The sequence below is a fragment of the Solanum verrucosum genome, unplaced genomic scaffold (genome assembly GCF_900185275.1).
Source record: "Solanum verrucosum unplaced genomic scaffold, falcon-dt-bn FXZP01000261.1, whole genome shotgun sequence".
Classification (NCBI taxonomy): Eukaryota; Viridiplantae; Streptophyta; class Magnoliopsida; order Solanales; family Solanaceae; genus Solanum; species Solanum verrucosum.
This window is the reverse complement of record NW_026019969.1, coordinates 6,553,106-6,574,809: the sequence shown is the minus strand read 5'-3', so window position 1 is coordinate 6,574,809 and position 21,704 is coordinate 6,553,106. Positions and strand designations below refer to the sequence as shown.

Here is a 21,704-nt window from a genome sequence, read left to right as displayed (position 1 = left end):
TTCTGTCTCACATTTCCTACAAACATTGATCTACGTCTAGGGCCGGCGCCGGCCTTGCTGCTTTTCAAATACTAAACTCAATTCCCTTTAATTTGAAAAATTAAGAAATAATTTATCAGTTTTATTTAAATAAAATAAAATATGACTTATAATAATAATAATAATTACGAGTGATTGATAAGATTAACAATGGAATTTGTCAAATCAAACATAGACAAGTAAACATGGACGGAAAGAGTATTTATAAACTTATAATAAAAGGAAAAACCTATGTAAACTCTAGACAAAAAAAATTCTTATTTAACTTTGGTTTTGTTCCCTCCATGTTGAATAAGTCAATGTCAACCCTTATTATTAACATAATAAAAATCTGAAATGCCAAGTTATGGCAGTTGACCTTATAATCCATTAATGTCTCTATATAAATAAATAACATCTAAATCTCTTCTCCTCTCATCATTCTCACATTCAAAGAGAAAAAACCAACTACATTAAAAAGTGAGAAAAATGATAAGTTCAGTAGTAACAGCACAATCTCACATTTCATTTATTACATTCTACACATTTTTGTATATTCCTTTTAGTCATATACAACAATTCATTCAGAAGATGTTGGATTTTTTTTATCCGTATCCTCGTCCTGTCAGTGGAGCTGTCGCAGTGACCGTGCCCACATACTGTGAGCTGTCACTTGCGACAACTACATTCGCCGACGTTTGCCAGAGCAACGTCGGCGAACGGGGAGTTGAGGACAGTTGTTCGATTTGTTTGATGGAGTACAAGAAAGAGAATGTTGTTTGTGAATTGCCCAGATGCAAACACGTTTTTCATGTGGAGTGTATTGAGGGATGGGTCGAAAGGTGTCAATTCACTTGTCCGCTATGTAGATCTTTGCTCTTGCAACAACCGGATTGCTAGTTTGATTTAGAAATTTTGTTGTAATTAGTTTAGGACAGAGGCGCGGAATCAGGATTTGAAGTTCTGAATTTAAGGACGTTATTTAGTGTCGATTACATATTATGTACATCGAAGATTCAAGATATACGGTGGTATAACTTTTTGAGGATTCTTCTTTTAAAAAATAGGACTCGTGAATCTTTGATGATTTGAAGGATATTCTCCTATGATCGTTTCTTGTTGGGCTTGTATATATTTTCAATTTAATAATATGAAAACATCTCAATGAACACAGCAAATCCCCTGTTTATTTTATTGAATTAGGGAGTCATGGAAAATAATTTATGTGCAATTAGATTTTGGGTATGTTAACACAGTTTAATTACCTTTGAGTTAATTTCCCACCGTTATTCAAAATATAAAGAAGCTAAACATACGAAAAAGTCAATGATCAACATCTTCCTGCGAAGGAGTTTCGAATTAACCCCTCCCTCCTCTCGCCCTCTCTCAATTTGGTTGTGTTATACTATCATTTCATCTAACATATAATTTCTTTATAAGTCCAACGTATAGGTTGGATGAAGAGAATTTGAATTCCTTATATGGATTTGCGTCATCTGTCTCTCATAGATTATTTTTGGGGTCGAGACTTAATTAGGCCTAAAATGCAGTTATTTACGTGAAATCAAAGTCAAATCTATCTCAATTTATGATTATCGATATTGGGCTGGATGTGCGTTAGAATTGTCCACATCAATGGGATGAGGAAAACCTGGACTCACTTGTCACATAATGTTTAAGCTAAATTAGAAACATTTCATGTTTTGTGATCTCCGCAGATATGTTTATTGCTGATAAGATTTGGCTGGATTGTCAATATCTCATCTACCGGATAAGGATAAACAAAGCTAGAACTAAACATTGAGTTTTGCTATATTTAAGTGAAAGAAGCCAATAATGACATATAAATCACAAGCCAATCGTGTTTAATTTAGAAGAATTTAATCAAAACACTTAGTTTACAGGATCATTAAATATTATTTCACAAGTCAGAAAGTGCAATCACATGTATATTAACATGAACTACACCATATAAAGTCACAATCTAAAATCGTACCTATTACAATTGTTCGTTCCAATACTTTTTAGAGAAGAAACTTTCAAAGAATCTTCACACGACTTTATTGGAATTGGAGATGGAAGAAGGAGAAGAAGTAAAAGAAGTGTGTTCTTTTTGAAATTGTAGAGAATGAAAAGATACGTTGGTTTTTCCTGTAAAAATCCTTTTATAATTCTAAAGAACACAACTATTCAAATAGTTATGTCTTTTCATTATATTTATTAATATATAATACTTAATTATATATATCTATTTTCTTCTCACATGAATTCGAATTGACCCACATGGATGACCCGATCCAATTTCCTTCACTCTTGTTTTCAAACTCATTTTGATGCTAAAGTTGACCTGCCTAGGCAGTTAGATGGACATAAGACATTGCCATGTTAGGTGCTAATCAAAGAAAGTGACTTCTTAAAGATCATGAGTTTGTTTTTTTCCTCTTTAATTTGTTGGAATGGTCCCTCAAATATAATGTTGACCAAATGGCTTATACAAGAAACAATTTTTAAGGCAAAGACTGCCCATTAAGCAATAATAATGCACAACATAATATGCGGACCAGAACTGTTTGATTTAATGGTTACATTATACATAAATAAAAATATATATTTTGCCAAAATAAAAGCTCAGCCACGAGTTCAACTTCAACATGTCATAATAATGAAAGACAGAAAACTAGACCAGGGCTCGAATGGTTGTGTCGAACTGTATACTCCCTACTGAACAAAATTCACTATTTTCTTATGGAAATTTATTCGAAGGCCAGTTTTATAGATATTTTGGTTGTATTGCTAAGAAAAAAAATAATAGTATTTCACATGAAAAATTATAAAGCTTCTCAGTCTATTTTCTATTATGTATTTTTTTTCCACCATTATTTGATAGAATATAAATGGAAAAATCATATTTTATAAAAATAAATTTTCTATTGATTTATAGCGTAAAAAACCTTTATTTCTTGCCGTAAGTATGACGAAAAACATCACAATAATAATCTCAAATCATATACACCAAGAGTTCAATTATGATTTGATTGAACAACAAACTTCATGATTTTGCTGACATATTTAATTTGTCTATACAGTTGATCTTTTAAGTGTTGTTATTATATATAGGGAAAAGGGTCAAATATGTCCCTAAACTACTTGAAAAGGTCTAAATATATCCTCCGTTTAAAGTTTGGCTCACTCATGCCCTCGTCGTTCAACTTTTCGCATAGATATGCCCTTATGGGCGTTAGTTGGTCTACTGGACATATCCAACTCATTTTCCATTTCTTTAAATGCCACATGAAATTGTTATGTCATTTTCGGGATTTACTGAAAAAAATAAAAATTAAAAAAAATTGTTGAAATTGTTGTATTTAAGGTTACTATATTTATTTGTGATTTTTTGGCGTTAATTTTATATTTTTTTTATATTTTTTATTAATCAATTACTCATTTTTGAGATTTATTGAAAAAAAAAATTAAAAAATTGTTGAAATTGTTGAATTTAAGGTTACAATATTTATTTGTGAATTTTTGGCATTAATTTTTTTTTTCATATTTTTCCTATTTTTTATTAATCAATTACTCATTATCGGGATTTATCGAAAAAAAATAAAATTTAAACAAAATTGTTGAAAACGGGTCGGGTAGTTTATTTAAAAGGGGGTTGATTTATGGGTCGGATTAGGTGTTTATGGGTCCGAATTTTTTAGGGGCATAATTGACCCCTTTCCATTTTCATATAAATGCCTTGCCCATGGCAATTCCATGTGGCATTTAAAGAAATGGAAAATGAGTTGGATATGTCCAGCAGACCAACTAACGCCCATAAGGGTATATCTATGCGAAAAGTTGGACGGCGAGGGCTTGAGTGAGCCAAACTTTAAACGGATAGTATATTTAAATCTTTTTAAATAGTTTAGGGGCATATCTGACCCTTTTCCCTTATATATATGACGCAATAGAATCATCTAAGATTTCGAAATCACATTTTTTTTTATATAATTAAAAGCAAACATGTTATTTTCACCATTAGCTCGAATCAATGGTGATTTGTAACATATATGTCCCATGATTCTCAAATTAGGACTTTATCCATAATGACGGAATAATTTCAAACTCGACAATCGACAATCTTTTAACTTAAGAGTAACAATGAATTTTTACACTATATCAGCTGGCATGAAAAATATAACAAAAGGTAACACCCATAGCATACAGTAGGATTGGTAATATGAACAATATATATAACACGTTACGTTAATTAGCATACACATATAGTATAATAACTTTGACTTTATACTTAATTATGTACTAGCGGTATAGAAAATATTTACAAAATTAAATTAGGTAACTTAATACTTAATAAGTTGATTATAAGTAAATCTTTATAATAAACACTAAATATTAAGCGGTTTTGGACAGCATATTATTAAAAAAAAAAGCTTCTGATTAGAAGTCAATCGTCAAAATGATACCAAACATATGGAAGATAAAATTTGGTCAATGGGACTTATGTAAAGACCAAATTTATGTGCAGTAGTACTGTCAAACAACAACACCTTTAATTTATGTTAATGACTCATGTTTATCCTATAAATAACTAATTGTTGGAATAAGTTCAATTGCCATTATTTTATTTCAACGATTTCGAGCTACTCCTTTTATGGCATTTTCTTATTTTCAATAGGTTGTCTTTTTGAGACTATTTGATTCAGGTGCGTCTCTATTACTTCATATTTTACGAATCATTTTCCAATTTTTTGCAGTCAAGAATTTGTTGATATACTATGTATTTACACAACATTTAGAAAGCTTGTTATTTAAAAAAAATAAATTGATTTCTCAAGTCAAACACGAAATAGGAAGCAAAAAACAAATATGGATTAGGTATTATATAAGTAAAGACACTTGAAACTCCAAAAAGATTTCACAACAGCTATTCTTTAGATGCGCACTGATAAATCTGCTTATGTGTAATAGCTTGTAAATCACATAGGAGATGTGAATCTCTCTAGACAAATCCGATGTTACGAACTTATATGACTGAAAAGGAGTTAACATAGGGAATCGATCTCTTAATCTCTCTTTTGAAATATCACTTATTGGACCAACTTATATAAAAACATTGAACGCCAAATGTCTCGAAGGAAAACATGATAGGGTGCTCCGAACAGGGAAAAGTCGGCCACTTTAGGAGGCAGAAACAGTAAAATCCCGTGGCTGTCACATGGATTATTTCGTGAATCTTAATTAACCCAAATGTAATGTAATAAACAAATTATCAGAGTCGTCGGCATTTACACAATAAAACAAAATGGATCAGGTGGTCAGATACATAACCTTAGCCTATAAATCACTGCACCTTTTCCCTCTCATATTTATATACTTAGACATCGAAGTCCGTGCTAGCACGGGCCCAATATGTATTTTTTTTGTTTCAATTTATGTGATAAAGACAAAATTAAATAGTTAATCAAACTTTAATATTAATTTAAAATAGTTTAAATTTTTAATTATTGTTAACTATGGTAAAAAATTTTTTATGTCTTTTAACATTCTAAATTGGTAATTATTGTTGTATGATTTGTAATATCTTTTACGCAATTTTGAAATAATAAAGGTTATTTCTTATTTCTCAATTTATGTGGTACTAATAAAATTTGGAGATTCAATCAATTTTTTTTGTCTTTAAAATATTCTATTGTTAATTACTGTAAATTATTGTGCTTTCTAAGTAATTTTCAAATAATATATATTATTTCATTTGTCCAATTTATGTGTCACCGATAAAATTTGAAGAGTTAATCAGATCTTTTACATATTTTTATATCTTTTGAATATTTAAGTAAATAATTATTGTGATTTATAATATTTTATACAATTATTTTAAAAAAATTAAACAACAAACAAAACGAATTCATCATAGGAAAATTACCAAAGCATCCTTGAATACATCAATAATGGGTCCCACTTTTTGTTTAAAAAAAATATGCATATTGGGAGGATATTTTTGTCCAAAGTGGAAATAGAATAAGTATAAAGCATTAAAGTCTTTTAAAATTTTAAATTATTAATTCTTATCGTATGATTTGTAATACTTTTACGCCATTTTCAAATAATAGAGGTCATTTCTTCTTTCTCAATTTATGTAGTACTAAAAAAAATTTGAGTTTCAATCAATTTTTTTTGTCTTTGAAATATTTCTAGCTGTTAATTACTGTAATTTATAGTACTTTCTAATAAATTTTCAAATAATATATATTATTTCATTTGTCCCAATTTATGTGTCACTGGTAAAATTTGAAGAGTCAATCAGATTATATTTTTATATCTTTTAAATAATTAAGTAATTAATTATCGTGATTCATAATATTTTATAGAATTATTTATTATAGTAAAATAAATTTAAAAGAAACAAACAAAACGAATTCATCATAGGAAATTACCAAAGCATCCTTCAATACATCAATAATGGGTCCGACTTTTTATTTTTAAGAAATTGCACATTCGAAGGATATTTTTGTCCAAAGTGGAAATATCGTGTAAAAAATGTGTATTTATTGTGATTTTGAATGTTTTGTGGGGTAATAGGACGCCCACAAAGTTAAGGTGTCTTTTTGAAAATCTGGGACAACTTTAAGTATCACTTAATGTTTTTTCTCAAAATTTAATTTACTTTCGTAAACTATGTGTCAGATCAAAATTTAACAAATTCAAAAGGAATGAGTAATAAATAGCTCATACAATGACATATTTATTATTTAACTAAATAATAAATATGTAACTAAAATCACACAATGACATCTTTATTATTTAAACTAAATAATAAATATGTAACTAAAATCATACAATGACATATTTATTATTTAACTAAATAATAAATATGTAACTAAAAATCTTGTTAGCTTTTGATTGAAAGCTAACAAAATAGTTACAATGATAGTTGCATTGTGACTTATTATATATAGAATATTAATAATAAAAAACATTTTACTAAGGTTAGTTACATTGTCATGTGTTGGGTCGGCGCCGGTCTTACACAACCCCATTAGATTGTTCGATAAATCAACTCCATCTTTTGACTATATTTTAAATACATATTATTATACTTTTCCAACCACGATTCATGTTTCTACTCCTTTTACTTTTATATAAAAAATCATTTAATTAATCTCATCTTCTCTTATTCTTTTATATACGAATTCAATGTTGCTATAAATTTTTGAAATATTTATAAAAAGTACTGTACAAAATATATTTAACTTATAACCTATTACCGTTTTCAAAAAGTCAAATGTCACATCAATGTTTTTAAAACACTAGGATAAATTCAATGTCACGGCATAATAGTTGACTTCATGATAGCAGCCCTTATATAATATAAATAGAGGTTTCCCTTTCCCTTCTCATCACATCAATTTCTTAAATTTTCTTTATTCTTTCTCATCTTTCTGTATCTATTATTATTATTACCAGTCAAAACCTGAAGAAACAAAATGATCAGTTTTATGCACGATTCATCCCATGTTTCTACTATAACCATAATCTTTTGCACTTGTGTATATATCCCCTTCCTTCAACTAAAACATACTATTCGCGAAATCGCAAAGTTTATTAGGGTACATTTGTATTTGCAACCATGTAAAGATGATCTTCTTGAGGATTCGAACTGCAGGTTAAATCTTCCAGCAAGTAGGTTTCTTGATTTAGACATGTCATCAAGTTGTATTGACGAAACATGTTCGATTTGTTTGGTCGAGTTCGAGAAGGAACATGTTGTGTGTCAATTACCAAGATGTAATCATGTGTTCCACATGGATTGTATTGAGAAATGGTTAGAGAGGTGTCAATTCACTTGTCCGCTCTGTCGATCTTTCCTCATCCATCGCACTACACCATCTCCATGCAAAAGATCATGGCTCTAATTAATTAAATCTCTTCTTGTGAGACCTTAATAATTAGTATGGAGTAATTAATTAATTATCCTTTTTATGATTTCTTGCTTCTTCTCTTTTTTGATTTTAGCTATATATTTGGCTAAAAGAAAGTAGAAAGAGAGTGCACATATGGTGAAACACCTATAAATAGTTGTAGACTATATATATTGGTGTACCATTTTTTTGGCACATAGGTTGAATACCTTTCATCTTTTTGGACTATAGTGTACCGTTTTTTTTTTATGTAAAATACAAATATAGAGTTTGCTTATTTTTTCTTTAACTTCTCTCATTACGTATTATCTTCATTCTTTTTTACTTGTCACTTTAACAAAATAAGAGAGTACTGGTAGTTAAATTCAAATTTCCAAAGTTACATCAGTAAAGGCAATTAACTAAAATAAATACTTAAGGTGTGTTTGGTATGAAGGAAAATAAGTTGATTTTTGACTTATTTTCTCATGTTTGGTTGGTGAGTAGAAAATATTTTCCGAAAAAGATTTTTAGTGTTTGATTTATGAATGAAAAATGTTTTTGAGAAATATCTTTTATTTTTACTAGAATAGAAAATAATTTTTGAAATTGAAAATATTTTTTAAAAATAAATTTAAATTTTTTTTGGGGGTGGGTGGGATGGAGGGATGGTAGGGGTAGGTGGGTGAGGGTCTATAGAGTTCGAAACTTAAATAAGCCACAAAAAAATAAAAGTGACCAAAATAAGCCACTATTTTAGTAAGTAACTAAAATAGGTTTAGTGGAAGAAAATATTCCGTTTTATGCAATATTTCAAACGTTTTCCGTTAGTCTCATAACGTGTATATTTTAATATATAACGGAACTATTTCTTACACTCTATAAAATGTAAGTTTTTCTTACACTTTGTAAAGTGAAAGAAAAAAATTATGTTTTAGAAAGGAATATTTTTCACGTTCTCTTTATGAAGGTTTTGTAGTGTTTGTCATACAATTATATTGATCTTACATATCATTAAAACGCGACAAAAATTATTACATTATGTATTTTTATTTTTTTATTCTGAAAACTCCATGCTCTATTTAAGGACGTTCAAACATAGTATCTTCAATATCTTTAGTCTTCTATTTTTCTTCATTTCAATCACAAAAAAAATGTCTTCTAAACCAAAAGTTAGAGTTTCGATTTATTAGGATGGCGAAATTATACATGACAAAAATATCGTTTATTATAATTGTCTTTCCAAACACAGTGCTAAATATTTAATTAATGTCCGATATCATAAATTTGTTTCATCAATTTATAAAAGAATGAGTATAAATAGTACTGATTATAATTTGATTATAGTCGAAAAATACCCTACTTCACTTTTGTCACAAGGACAAGTAAATTTTGGAGAGTGCATTATTTATAGTGACGAATCGTTGACCGATTTTTTGAGGGTTCCAAATGACTACATAGATCAAATCAAGTTAACATTTATGATACATAATGTAATAATTTTTTTCCTTAAATAGAGCTTGGAGGAGTTTTCAGAATAAAAAAAATAAAAATACATAATGTAATATTTTTTTCCGTTTTTATAATATGTCAAATCAATATAATTGTATGACAAACACTGCAAAAGCTTCATAAGAGATACAAATTAATGCAGAACGTGAAAAATATTCCTCTTTGTAAAACAAAAGTTTTTCTTCCACTTTACAAAGTGTAGGAAAAACTTACACTTTACAAAGTGTAAAAATAGTTTCGTTATATATTAAAATATATCCGTTATGAGACTAACGAAAAACGTTTGACATATTTCATAAAACGGATTTGTTTCTTCCACTAAACCTATTTTAGTTACTTACTAGAATAGTGGCTTATTTTGGTCACTTTTATTTTTTTGTGGCTTACTTAGGTTCCGGACTCGTCGAAGGTAGGGGTGAAAAAAATGAAATTTTGAAGTTGAAAATATGTTTTAAAAATAAACTTAAAATTTTTTTTTGGGGATTGGGGGGGGGGGGTTGAGTGGGGGGGGGGTCGAGAGTAGGGGTGAAAAAATAAAAATTTTGAAGTTGAAAATATTTTTTAAAACAAACTTTAATTTTTTTTTTTTGGGGGGTGGGGGGTGGATGGGTGAGTGGGGAGTTGGGTAGGGGTGGGTTGGGGGGTCGAGGGTAGGGATTAAAAAAATGAAATTTTGAAGTTGAAAATATTTTTTAAAAACAAAACTTAATTTTTTTTGCGGGTAGGGGGTGGTAGGGGGTGCGTGGGGACTAGCTAATAACTAACCCCACTTTTAATCTTTTATATATCTAATCTAAGCGGCCTAAAATGAGCATTATGTCGAAAATTAATTATGTCCATTCCATTTTTATAATGTATTTATAATGAAGAGGTGGATAGGAAAAAGGAGCTACGAGGCCCTACCAAAGACAAATAGAAAGAGACGAAATAATTCAATATTTTGCAGGAAAGTTTATTCATTTGTATATTGGTCATTTAATTTTTTCAAAATTTAATTAGTACGATATAAATTACAAGTAATGTCGACATGGTAGGAGAGCTGTCAAATGGATTCAAAATAATCTGATGGTCAGTTTTATAATAATGCAATATTGGATCATAAAAAGTCAATTTATGGATAAGGAATTGGTATATAAGTTGAAGTAGTCGATCAATTAAAAATACAATTTTAACCAGAAAAAAATAATGTTGTGATAATAAGAATTAGTCACTTGCTGCAGCTTAAATTAAATTTCTTTTTAACTTTATCCTTATTTATAATTAAACAGAATATAAAAGAAACAATTTAACAAAAACATCTTTATACTTTTTACATTTTATCTCAAAATTATTATCGATTTTGTCAACTAAACGATGCCCTTATATAGATTTAAACGTTTGTGACACAAAATTTGAAAAGAGCGAAGTGTAATAAATAATGTTTGAAACTACCAGCGCCAGTGGTGTTATGCAAAACGGTTTTGTTGTTTAGTTGACTTTCTTAAAAGTAATTTAATGTGTGGGGAAGAAGTAGTAATATTATTATTTATTATTATTAACTTAAAAGAATCACGTGTACCTACTTCTTCAAAACAGCAAGAATTGAATTTTTCTTCACTACAATAATTCAAGTTTGAATTAGGAAGCAAAACAATTATTTTCAGAAAGTAAATTCGATTAACGTTCTTGTCCAGAGGGTCTATGTATTTCGAAAGAAATATTTAAAAGGAAGAAGGAAGAAAAGAACTAATGACATATAGATCAGTACCTAATAACGACTTTTACATCATCAGGTAATATGTCATATTTTTAAGATTTCAAATTTCATATTTCTAAAAAACGTTACCTGTAAATATCTTTTGAACCAGAGAGGGAACTAGGCGAGGTTCGTTGGTTTGAACGAACTCACTAGCTTTTTCGTAGACTTTGTAGTTGTATTAAGTTATTAAATAAATATATATGTATATTAACTTGTGAACTCCTAACAAAATTGATTAACAGTTTAGTGGTAAGAAAGGGCGGTGAAAATGCTTTGCACACTAGTGTTGTGTATCCGAACCCCATGCTTTGTAGTATTTTTCTCTTCTATCCTAAAATTTAGAACTCCAAACTCCTAATACTGGCTCTGCCTCTATTTTGGATTAGAATTTCCAACAAATAGAGGATATATAACCCCAAGATTAAAAGTTCTTTTTCTTTCATGTGTTGCATTCAAGATTTGATGACTGCGTACCCCATATCTTAAGGATCCATTGTTTCACAATTATTTTAAACACATCAAATATGTAATCATCAATTTCTACATTAACATATCTCACATGAAGACGATTTACTGCAACTAATAATGAGGCAACTGCTCTGAATCTAAAAAGATGATTTTTTTCTTCTTTTTCCCCTCTGCGTGAGCTCCCCACCTTTGCTCCTCTGGTGACTCGAATTTACAACCTTAAGGTTAGAAGAAAAGGGCCAGTTACATTTCGATACATATGCTAAAAAAAGCTAAGTACTAAGAAAAGATCATTACACATATTTTTTGTATATATATGTAAGATTAAAATATATATATGATGAACCGTTTAGCATATCCCATGATGTTTAATTTGTTCTAAAGACAGAAAATAGGACAGGTGATGACAGGTTAAAAGTAAAAGGGACACACACACGCAAGCAAAATATAGTAATTAATTAGAAAAGATAATGAAAGTTCCCCATTATTGGTTCAATAAATTCTTCTTTTTGTAGAATCAAATGCTAGCTTCTTCAACCCAACGGGTAGCAGCATTACAACAATAAAATATACTCTCTTTGTTCCTAATTATTTTTTAATTTTTTAATTGTCCCTAATTACTTGTCCATTTTGACAAATCAATAAAGAACAAATTATTTTTATCTATTATACCCATAATTAATTACTTTGAAAAAAGTAATTTTTTTTGAAAATCTTAAATGTTTAATTCATCCACTTCATAATTAATAGGGATAAAATGATAAACTCACTATGTTAATTATTGTTTTCTTAATAGGTGTGTCAATTAAAAAATGGACAAAGTAATTAGGATCAGAGGAAATAGCATATATCAAGTTCCTTTTTATTATTATTATATGATATTTTTCACTTGAGATCGATTAAATATAACATAATAGATCAGCAAATAAAATCACGATACCTTTATAAAAAGATATTTTTTCTCTATAGTGGACAAGAATGTTTAGAATTAAATAGGGGAAGGAAACTACGCAAATTAAAAGAGCTTTAAATGTATATAGTAGTACCATTTTTCTTAGTTTTATTTTTATCTACCTAAACTATATCATAAATAAGTTAATAAGCAGTAGAATTGATGAGTGTTAAATAAATCGTTCAATTGTTAAAAATTACTGAACCTTCTATATTCCTGTTTTATTAAAAATAATAATAATTAGGTTATTCAGATTGGTAGCTACATTGCCATCTGTAGGTTAGATTTTGTGTGAAGACCTTTGAATATTCAAATACATAATTAATACATTATAAATTTTAAAAAAACCCTTGCTTTAAGTAAGAATAATGTTATAAATTAAATTTGTTTCCATGTTTTGTTATTCATAGATTCTTCAAGGTCAAATGTCAGCTCATTAAGTCTATCAATATAATAACCTCAAACATGTACAAAATTAATTAATGCTAAAAACAGAAGTAATTGACTTCATTAATATTCAACTCTTACTTGATCAGTTGGCTTAGCCCTTCCTTAAACTTTATTTGTATTTCTCATTTTTCTCTTATCTATAAAATATTTCCATTCAATTATCTAATGAGCATCAAACTGAAAAAAGAAAAGAAAAGGTGTTGACGTCAATGCTTGTTTAGTTGTCAAATTAATTCCATCTAAGTTCTAACAATAAAATACAAACATTAAAAGGTGACTTGAAAAACTATCTAACAGATAGATTTTGATTATAGTTTAAATGAGACTATTAAATTATTAATGTTCACCAATTAATTCATTGATTTTAATCTCTAAGCTTTCCCCCTTTTTTTCTCTCTTGAAACTTTGTTGTTAGATCCAAATCCTAACTTCTGTTTGGCTAGAGAAAATTATAAGTACTCCTTGAATATTAATCCCCATTTTATGATTTCTATGTCATTTTTCAACTAGTGGATGACAATTGAAGGGGCATATATATACTTTCAAGTTTCAGCCTATATGTTAGTGAAATCATATTATAAAAAGAATTAAAGATCTATAATCACATAAAATTAAGTCACTTTATTGAAATAATACACAAGTTAGTAACTTTATTGATATAAATAATACAAAGCAAATTAAAGTGACTTTGCCCCATAATTTTCTTAACTTGAATGACTATTTGAGAAATTTACTTAGTGGTGATCAGTACATATTTCAACTCATTAACCCAAAATATATATATATTAAACAACTTTTATATAATGGTTGATTTAGGATTCAGACTAATTAAATTATATGTTCTTCACTACTATATATATATATATATATATGTTGTGCTCAACTAATTAATTAAAGAGCAACTTTCACATATAGCAAACACAAAATTCATATTTGTATGCTATAGCAAAATTTGCATAATTGCACTCCATAGCAAACATGCTATGACTAGGCTATTTCGCTATACATATATACAAAAGAAACAATTGTATAATTCGCTGGCTCCTCTTCAGATTTGTATAATTTCACTGGCAGGCCATTAGTATAAATTGTTGTCAGCCTCTCGTTTGTATAAATCGTTGAGAGTCTCTCAATTTAATTTTATGTGTTTGTATATATGTATAAAATTTGAATTTGTATACAATTGAATCGAAATAAAATGTTTGTATATCAAATATCGTTCTCTCTCTCGCTTTATACAAACATAAATTGTACATTGTATTTTGTATAATCTATGTTTGTATAAAGCGAGAAAGAGAGAAAGGCAAAAGAGAACTGGACAGGGGAATATTTGTATTGTATAATTATAAGTGTATAGGACGAAGATATATGTATTTGCATGTGTATATACAATTTTCTCTCGCTTTATACAAACGGAAACACAATTTATACATTTCTGTTTGTATAGAGCGAGAGAGGAGAGCGACAGAGAGAGCGAGCGAGAGAGGGAGAGTGGCGAGCGAGAGTTTGAGGGAGAGAGGCGACTGACAAACAGTTTGCTACAGGGCACAATTAAATAGAAGTGTGGTTATACCATTTAATTTGAATTAATAGTTTGCCATTATGTATAATTTTCCCTTAATTAAATCTGTTGCGTCTCTATTCTAGATCGTCCATGGTTCGTTAAAATGAACAAATGAAAAAAACATACAATTCTACAAGAAAAGATACTCTAATTTAGCAAATACATTGATTTTATATATAGTAATTCAACACCACACAAAATATGCTCAAATTAAAGACACACCACAACCACATAGACTCGAAATTAAAGTTACAACATATTACATACGTAACATATCACTCTCAAATTATTAGTAGTATACGTAGTACTACTTTCATGCACACACTAACGCACAGTACGAGAAAGTCATAACGAACAACATGAATAATGTTGTTATAATTATGTTGCTCGAACTTTTTTAAAATATGAAGTATTTTAAGGTGTGTCAGATCTTTCAAGTTAAAATAGTTTCTTTTGAAGGATCTGACACGAATATAGCATATTTGAAAAGTTCGAGCAACTTATAGGTCGATGCATGCTCAGTTTAATTATTAGGGGGTATCCACTGTAGCTCAATACCATAACGCCATGCATTAATAGCTTCTTCAGCCTTAAAATCCACAAAAGATATATAAGCAGTGCAACCTTGATCTCTAATCCTTATTCTATGAGAAGTCATAGATGTATCTTTCAAGTAACTGCAACACAGTGTGTTCTTACAGTTCCTTCCTTCATTAGCCTCCTCGAACCGCCTACAAGGGCTGCTCGAAGAACAGTTCAATGGGGACAAGAGAATATTCTCAGAACAGTTAAATAACATGACCGTGTTACGCGAAGATATGTTGAAAGGAGAATTTTCATCAATCTTAAATCCACCTAAAGAAAGATCAGAGGATTGACAAGAGTGTTTTTCTATGAAAGGAGGGCTAATAATAAGACTAGATGTATGTGGATTGATATTAAGGATTTTGTAGTAAAATCCCACAGATGACAAGAACTCTAAGGTTTCATTTTTGCAATAAATTTTGTAGTTAGGGTTACCACAATTATCACTTGTACTTAGAGGGTATGGCACATCCATTATGCCACATTTTGGACAATTATTAGGAGATGATGATGAGATACAAGCAAATGGAAAGAGAAAAAGAAAGAGTACCAAAGCATTAATCATGGTTAATTTATGTAAACACACTAATAAAATTTTATGAATACTTGTGCATCTATTTATACAAAAATTTTGAAGGTGGCTAAGAGGATGCATGTGTCATGAATTACGCAAAAATGGTGAGAATTATTATTGTTTAAGGAAAAACAGAATCCTTGCCAATATTCGAGTATATGCAATGGTATCCATGTGTCATTAACGTAAGTATCAAAGAGGAGACTAAATTTATAGCATCACTAAAACTAGTGCTCATTTGTTCCATATTCCAATTATTTAGGCAGCTAACATCAGCCACTGCAGTTTGTTGTTTCATTACTATTATTTATCCGGAGAATTAAGATTTTTTGACCACTTACGAAATGAATAGAAAAAACTGATATTTCCAAATCTTTTGTGTAAAAATGAAGATTTTTTGTAAAACAAAGCATAAACCTAACAAAAATTGTAAGTAAATCTATCAAACCAATTCTCCCAATACGCTACTAAACTTGATGCGTTCTATAGTATTTTGATTTTCAATTACAACCAAACTTGCATTTTCAGTCACAAGGATTGGTTGAACATTCCACAACACAAAATAGATGAAATAGACGTTTTTGAAATTTCTTTCCCCATTCAATTTATTTTAGCGTACTGAAATTTGCACAAAAAAGAGTTCATCCATAACTACGTTTGTTGATTCGTTGCTTTTCGTGTAAAGGTATTGGTATAATTTGTAGCCAATGGCATATGAACAATTGCCAATTCTCAAAACGTGCCTAAAAGGCACACAAATACTTTAAATATATACTATATGTTAATTAAACTAACATAAGATGAATCAGAGAAATATTGTATATTACTAACAGAAAGTGAAATTAGGCCAGAAAGCAACTCCTAAAGTTAATGAAAGTGCTCGATTTAAGTGGTTTGCTTTTTTGTAGAATCAAATGTTTTCTTAAGCGAACATAAAGGACATCTTATCTGTTCACAGCTATAAATCAAATTATCAAACTTCTATAGTGAAAAAGGTAAATGAGAGAGATAATAACCCTGCAAATTTCTCTCAAGTATGACAAATAAAACCAAAGGAAATTGATGGATCGGGATAAAACCAAGTTACTATATATTGTTGTCACAAAAAATAAAATAAAAATTAGCAAGGGTGAACCAAAAGGAAGATGTAGACTAAAGACTGGAGATTGAGATAGAAAGAGCTTTGAGTTAAAGGTGTGGCATGACCGAAGCTCAAACAAAATTTAACTAGTATATCGATCATTGCTATTTGAAAAGAGTACGCTTACCAAAAACAAGATGAATGTAGGTTTTTACTTAATACTAGTCTACTGGATGCTGAAGATTATACAAACACAAGTTTTCACACTCCATCTAGTAACCCATGGTATCAACTTCATACAATAGAAAGGGATTAAAGATAACCTATGAATCAGCAGCCACCACTTCATTCCAAGTATTCCTATTCTTTCACAGTTTCACCTATAGTTATTTCGATCATTCAAACAACATTTTGCACAGCTTTGGCAAATGAAGCAACTACCCACTAAATAATTATGTGGATCCAAAAGGAACATCTCTTCCTGCTTCTTAACAAAATACAAGCAAGAAGATGGACACAAGTCGTTAAAGGCAAATTAATAACTCAAATTATTCAACTTACAGATGGAAATAAGACAACTTTTGTGTTACTGCAGAGTATATTTCAGACGATAGGTCCCTACTCCTCAGCTGCTTCCTCCCCTCTCAACTCCCCCAAACCTTCCGCTCCCAACCACCTACCGTATTTTGACAATTTACCAATGAGCTTCTACAGCAATCCTTCTCCTGCCAATAACAGAAAAAATGCAAGTCCAATAAAAGCAATGGAGGGGAAGAACCAATATTTCATGGAAAACAAATGTGGTACAAACTACAAAGGGGATTTTATTTAGGAAATAAATTTGGTACTATAACCCAAAGCTCATACATTTCGAGAACAGACAATTTTATATAACAGGAGCTAACTTACGGAGCTCATCAATTGAGATACTGCTGATACTTTCACCACCTTTTATAAGCCGAATCCTCCCTGTGGAAAATTGTATAACATCAGAAAACATGATGTTTTTATCATCTGTTTCACTGACAAAGCAGTTTTTATATGATAATACAGCAGCAGCACTAGGCAGCCATGCATAGCAATAGTAATATTACTTAAAAATTGCAGTCTATTTTTGAGTCAGTTATCTCACATCAACAAAACTATCAGTTTACCAGATACAGAAAGAACCTAAAACAGAACAACATATAGCGCATTTACTCCCACTGACTCGATTTCAATGTTATGCTTTCTATTTTACTTGTACCAATTTGAACACCACTAAATAGAATCTCCCGCCACAGATTAATGGTATAGTTGATAGTTGATTCAAACTTTCACAAAAAAAGTACCCCCATCATAGAGAACCTCTCCTTGTGATCATCCTATAAATTAGAACTGATTTCACTCTACTTTTAATAGAATGAGAGCAAATGAACTTGAATTCGAAATCTGGGTTGAGGTCCAATTTCCCAAAACTGTAAGGGAGTAGTAATAAGTTCTACTAATTTGAACGGATCTTACTTTGGTTACAAATTTTTGGTGATAAGCCCAAACGTTAAGGTTTTGGAAGTACAGATCCCCCCCTCCACCCTCACCCCACTCCACACCCTCTCTTTTTGTGGGTACTAATCTTGGATGTCCAGGCTATAGGTGTGGTAGACAGAGATGCTATTTCATCGAACATTAATGATGAGTACCGAACTAATGAGGCACAATTCAAACGTACAGGAGTGGGATCTCAATAGTCGCTCCCCAAACCTAAAACTTTGTACATTTGCTTCATCTTGCTAACAGACCTCCTATACTCCAGTTTCTAAGTATCATCTATGAGCCTTGTGTTTTGCATCATTTTGTTACCTTGTGGAAATGCATTGCGGGGTTTAGCCTTCTTTGATTGAATTTACCGATTATAAAAGTATGAGTCTTCCAACTAACTATATCTTACTCTACAACTTTCTTATTAAAGCTTATGAACAGGGGAAAAGATAGATATAATGAAATTGCAGCTCTAACTCGTAAGACAGCCTCTCAAGTTAACACTCCTTCTATTCAAAAATTCCAGTAAACCATAAAAGATTTGACAAAACCATTGAATATATAAAACATCCAAAATTTTAAGATATAATAGTTCTTTGAAGCTAAAACATTATTTTATTTTTTCCTCACAGAGAAAAAACAATTAGCTGAAATCATTCCTTCAACAAATAATAGTAAAACATGCAAGTCTGATAAAAAACTTCAAAATATGTTGTTCAATTATCTGTTTTCAATGAAATCATCAAATGAAATGGGGTGCAAGGACTGCCATTCAATACCCACATCTTCAAATATGACAAACCAGAGGGGCTCATAATAAACATAACGACGTACCATCTCTGCGCACACAAATTTCTGGTATGCTTTTAATTTCGCCGCTGAGACTATCATTATAGACTCTGGTTTCAATATCACCCTCAATGTAGACTGAGGAGCTGATAGAACATATATATTAGAGAATATAATGTAATTGAATTGTGGATTATTGTGTGTGTGTGTGTGTGTGTGGATGGGTGTGGAGGGGGGGGGGGGGGGGGTGAGTGCTTACTTTTTGGTAAGTTGCTGAACGGAGTATTGCCCAAGCATTTCATTATGCACCGCGATCCTATGCCACTGTCCAGGTTTAGGCAAGTCTTTGTCTTGTGGGATTCTCTGATCGAACATGCCACCTGTTCCAACTGTGAAAATAGTGACACTCCGTCCATTTCTCAATATCTTCTGCACAGGAGATTGCCCGACTTTGCCACATATAATAGCCTGTCAAAAACAAAATCCTGTCTTTAAGTTGGTCTACCAATTATCCCCCAAAAACAAAACAGACAAAAAATTAAAAAGATGAATTATGCCACCATCCTTGACATTTTTGGTTAAAAAATTAAAATAGACAATCTAACTTCCTTTATGTGGAAATGGTTTTGGAGTTATGAGATCTCACAAAAAAGAACTTAGTTCAGAAATTGATAAAGAAATGGGTCTTGGGCCTAACTCAACCCCGAAGCTATCTCTTGAGGGGAGGATTTCCCAAGACCATATAAAGAGACCATGTACTACTTAACACACCTATGTGGGACTCAAGCTCCCCCACACGCCTAGGACGGACATCTGGAGTGCGCACAATATAACGCTGGGGAGGGGGTGGGGGGGGGGGGGGGGGGGGGGTGCAGCAACATCGGAAATAATGAATTAGGATGGGGCACCATAAGCAAGCTCATGAAGGGAAGAATTGCCCAAGAGAGACCAAGTACCCCTTAACCAACTGATGTGTGACTCCAACAGAAATCGCATATCAATTTACAGATTCAATCATTCTGGTCCTAAAAATATCTCTAACTAAAATAGCTTCATTCTCAACCAAGTTCTCAACAACTTCTACCAAAAGGTTGTGCTCACCCAAGCCTCATACCACACAAGGAATCAGTTGAAACAATTTAGCAGACTCACAATGATAAGAGAGCGAGACAAAGGTCAGTGAAATAAGATAATTATAAAACTAAAATATTTAAAGAACAGCCTCCAAAATTGCTCAACAAACTAACATTAACTGATACAAACATATTGTTAGCCTTCTTATCATTCTTTCCTGTACAAGTATTGCAATTATGATTCAATCTTCAATATGCTTATAGGGCTTTAAACAAGAACATACATATACCTTGTGCACACCCCGAAAATTCCAACCCTTTCTGGGGTCCACACCTTGCAGCTGCAAATTAGGTTTTTCGGGAAGAAAATCACTATCATCAATTTCTACAGCTTCATTATTACTTGCAGGCTCATCACCATCACTATGATATGTACCAGTTGAATAGCACAACCTAGAGGTTCCTTGCACACCCATCACTGTAATATGCAATAAAACAATCGTAATCATAAAGAAAACATTTTTTTTTACAATATGCCTACCATTTGTTCACTGAAATGCCTCAATCAATATAACCAGAATTAAGAGAATAACTCTAATACAAGAAAATAATAAATACAATGAAATTGATTTTTTTACAAAGGAAGAACCTGGTCTGGCGGCTGGAGAACAGCGCAACAATTTGACAAGTTTAGCAGCCATTGAATTCATTTTGCAGTGAACGGAACACAGCGACGGAGAATTAGGGGACAAGGAGGGTTTTAGCGCTATTACAATCTAATACGGGTCGGGTTTGCACCCCACTTTTTGTTTTTTCAAAAATGGTCCGTTCGGTTTAGTGCATGAATTTGAATATCAAATTTTCTCTAATTAGACTTTTCCTACTCTTGTATAAAAATTAATAAAAGCCTTTTTTGTCCAAAAAAGACGAATATTTTAACGTGATGTAGATAGTCATGGCAACTTTAATAAACTTTAAATTCAAATCGTGTCAATAATCATTGATTTGAACTTTAATTTGTTTCGATTATAATTTATTGATAAAGTTTAATTGAACTCAACAACCTCAATATTGTAAAAATCGATTGAACTCAAGCTGGCTGAGTTTTATACCTAAACCTATTTTAATGGAATGGTCATCTTCCAAGAACATCACACAACCATTTCTCAAAAGCCAAAAAAGCATTACATACATAACATCATTGATGCAAAAAAATTTCAACTTATTTCACTATGATATTTTCGTTCATCATTCATGAGCCATAATTTTAAATTTGTAGTTGCTATAGATGGCTCCATACAGACTTTTGACAAAAACAAAGTAAGTGTTTTTTTTTTAATATTTTAAACAAAGTAAAGTTGTGGACTCTTTTTTGGATAATTGTGAAATCAGATGTTATTTGTTTAACTACCCCTTGAAGACTGAAACAGCAATTCAACAGTTGGAAAGAAAATGGGAGTAGAGGTTATTTTCTAATG

The 21,704-nt window shown here is 30.7% G+C and overlaps 2 protein-coding genes across 2 annotated transcripts in view; both read right to left on the bottom strand.

Moving 5' to 3' along the window:
* LOC125815344 (pre-mRNA-splicing factor 38) overlaps window positions 1-21,704 on the bottom strand; it is a 157,379-nt gene that overhangs the window by 130,318 nt on the left and 5,357 nt on the right. The gene's annotated exons all lie outside the window — the stretch shown is intronic.
* LOC125815351 (single-stranded DNA-binding protein, mitochondrial) lies at window positions 17,171-21,015 on the bottom strand. The gene is made up of 6 exons (XM_049494805.1): window positions 20,876-21,015; window positions 20,517-20,704; window positions 19,413-19,621; window positions 19,199-19,299; window positions 17,756-17,815; window positions 17,171-17,571 (listed from the first exon to the last, which is right to left on the bottom strand). The coding sequence occupies exons 1-6, from the start codon at window positions 20,934-20,936 to the stop codon at window positions 17,555-17,557; spliced, it is 636 nt and encodes a 211-aa protein (XP_049350762.1). The 5' UTR covers window positions 20,937-21,015; the 3' UTR covers window positions 17,171-17,554.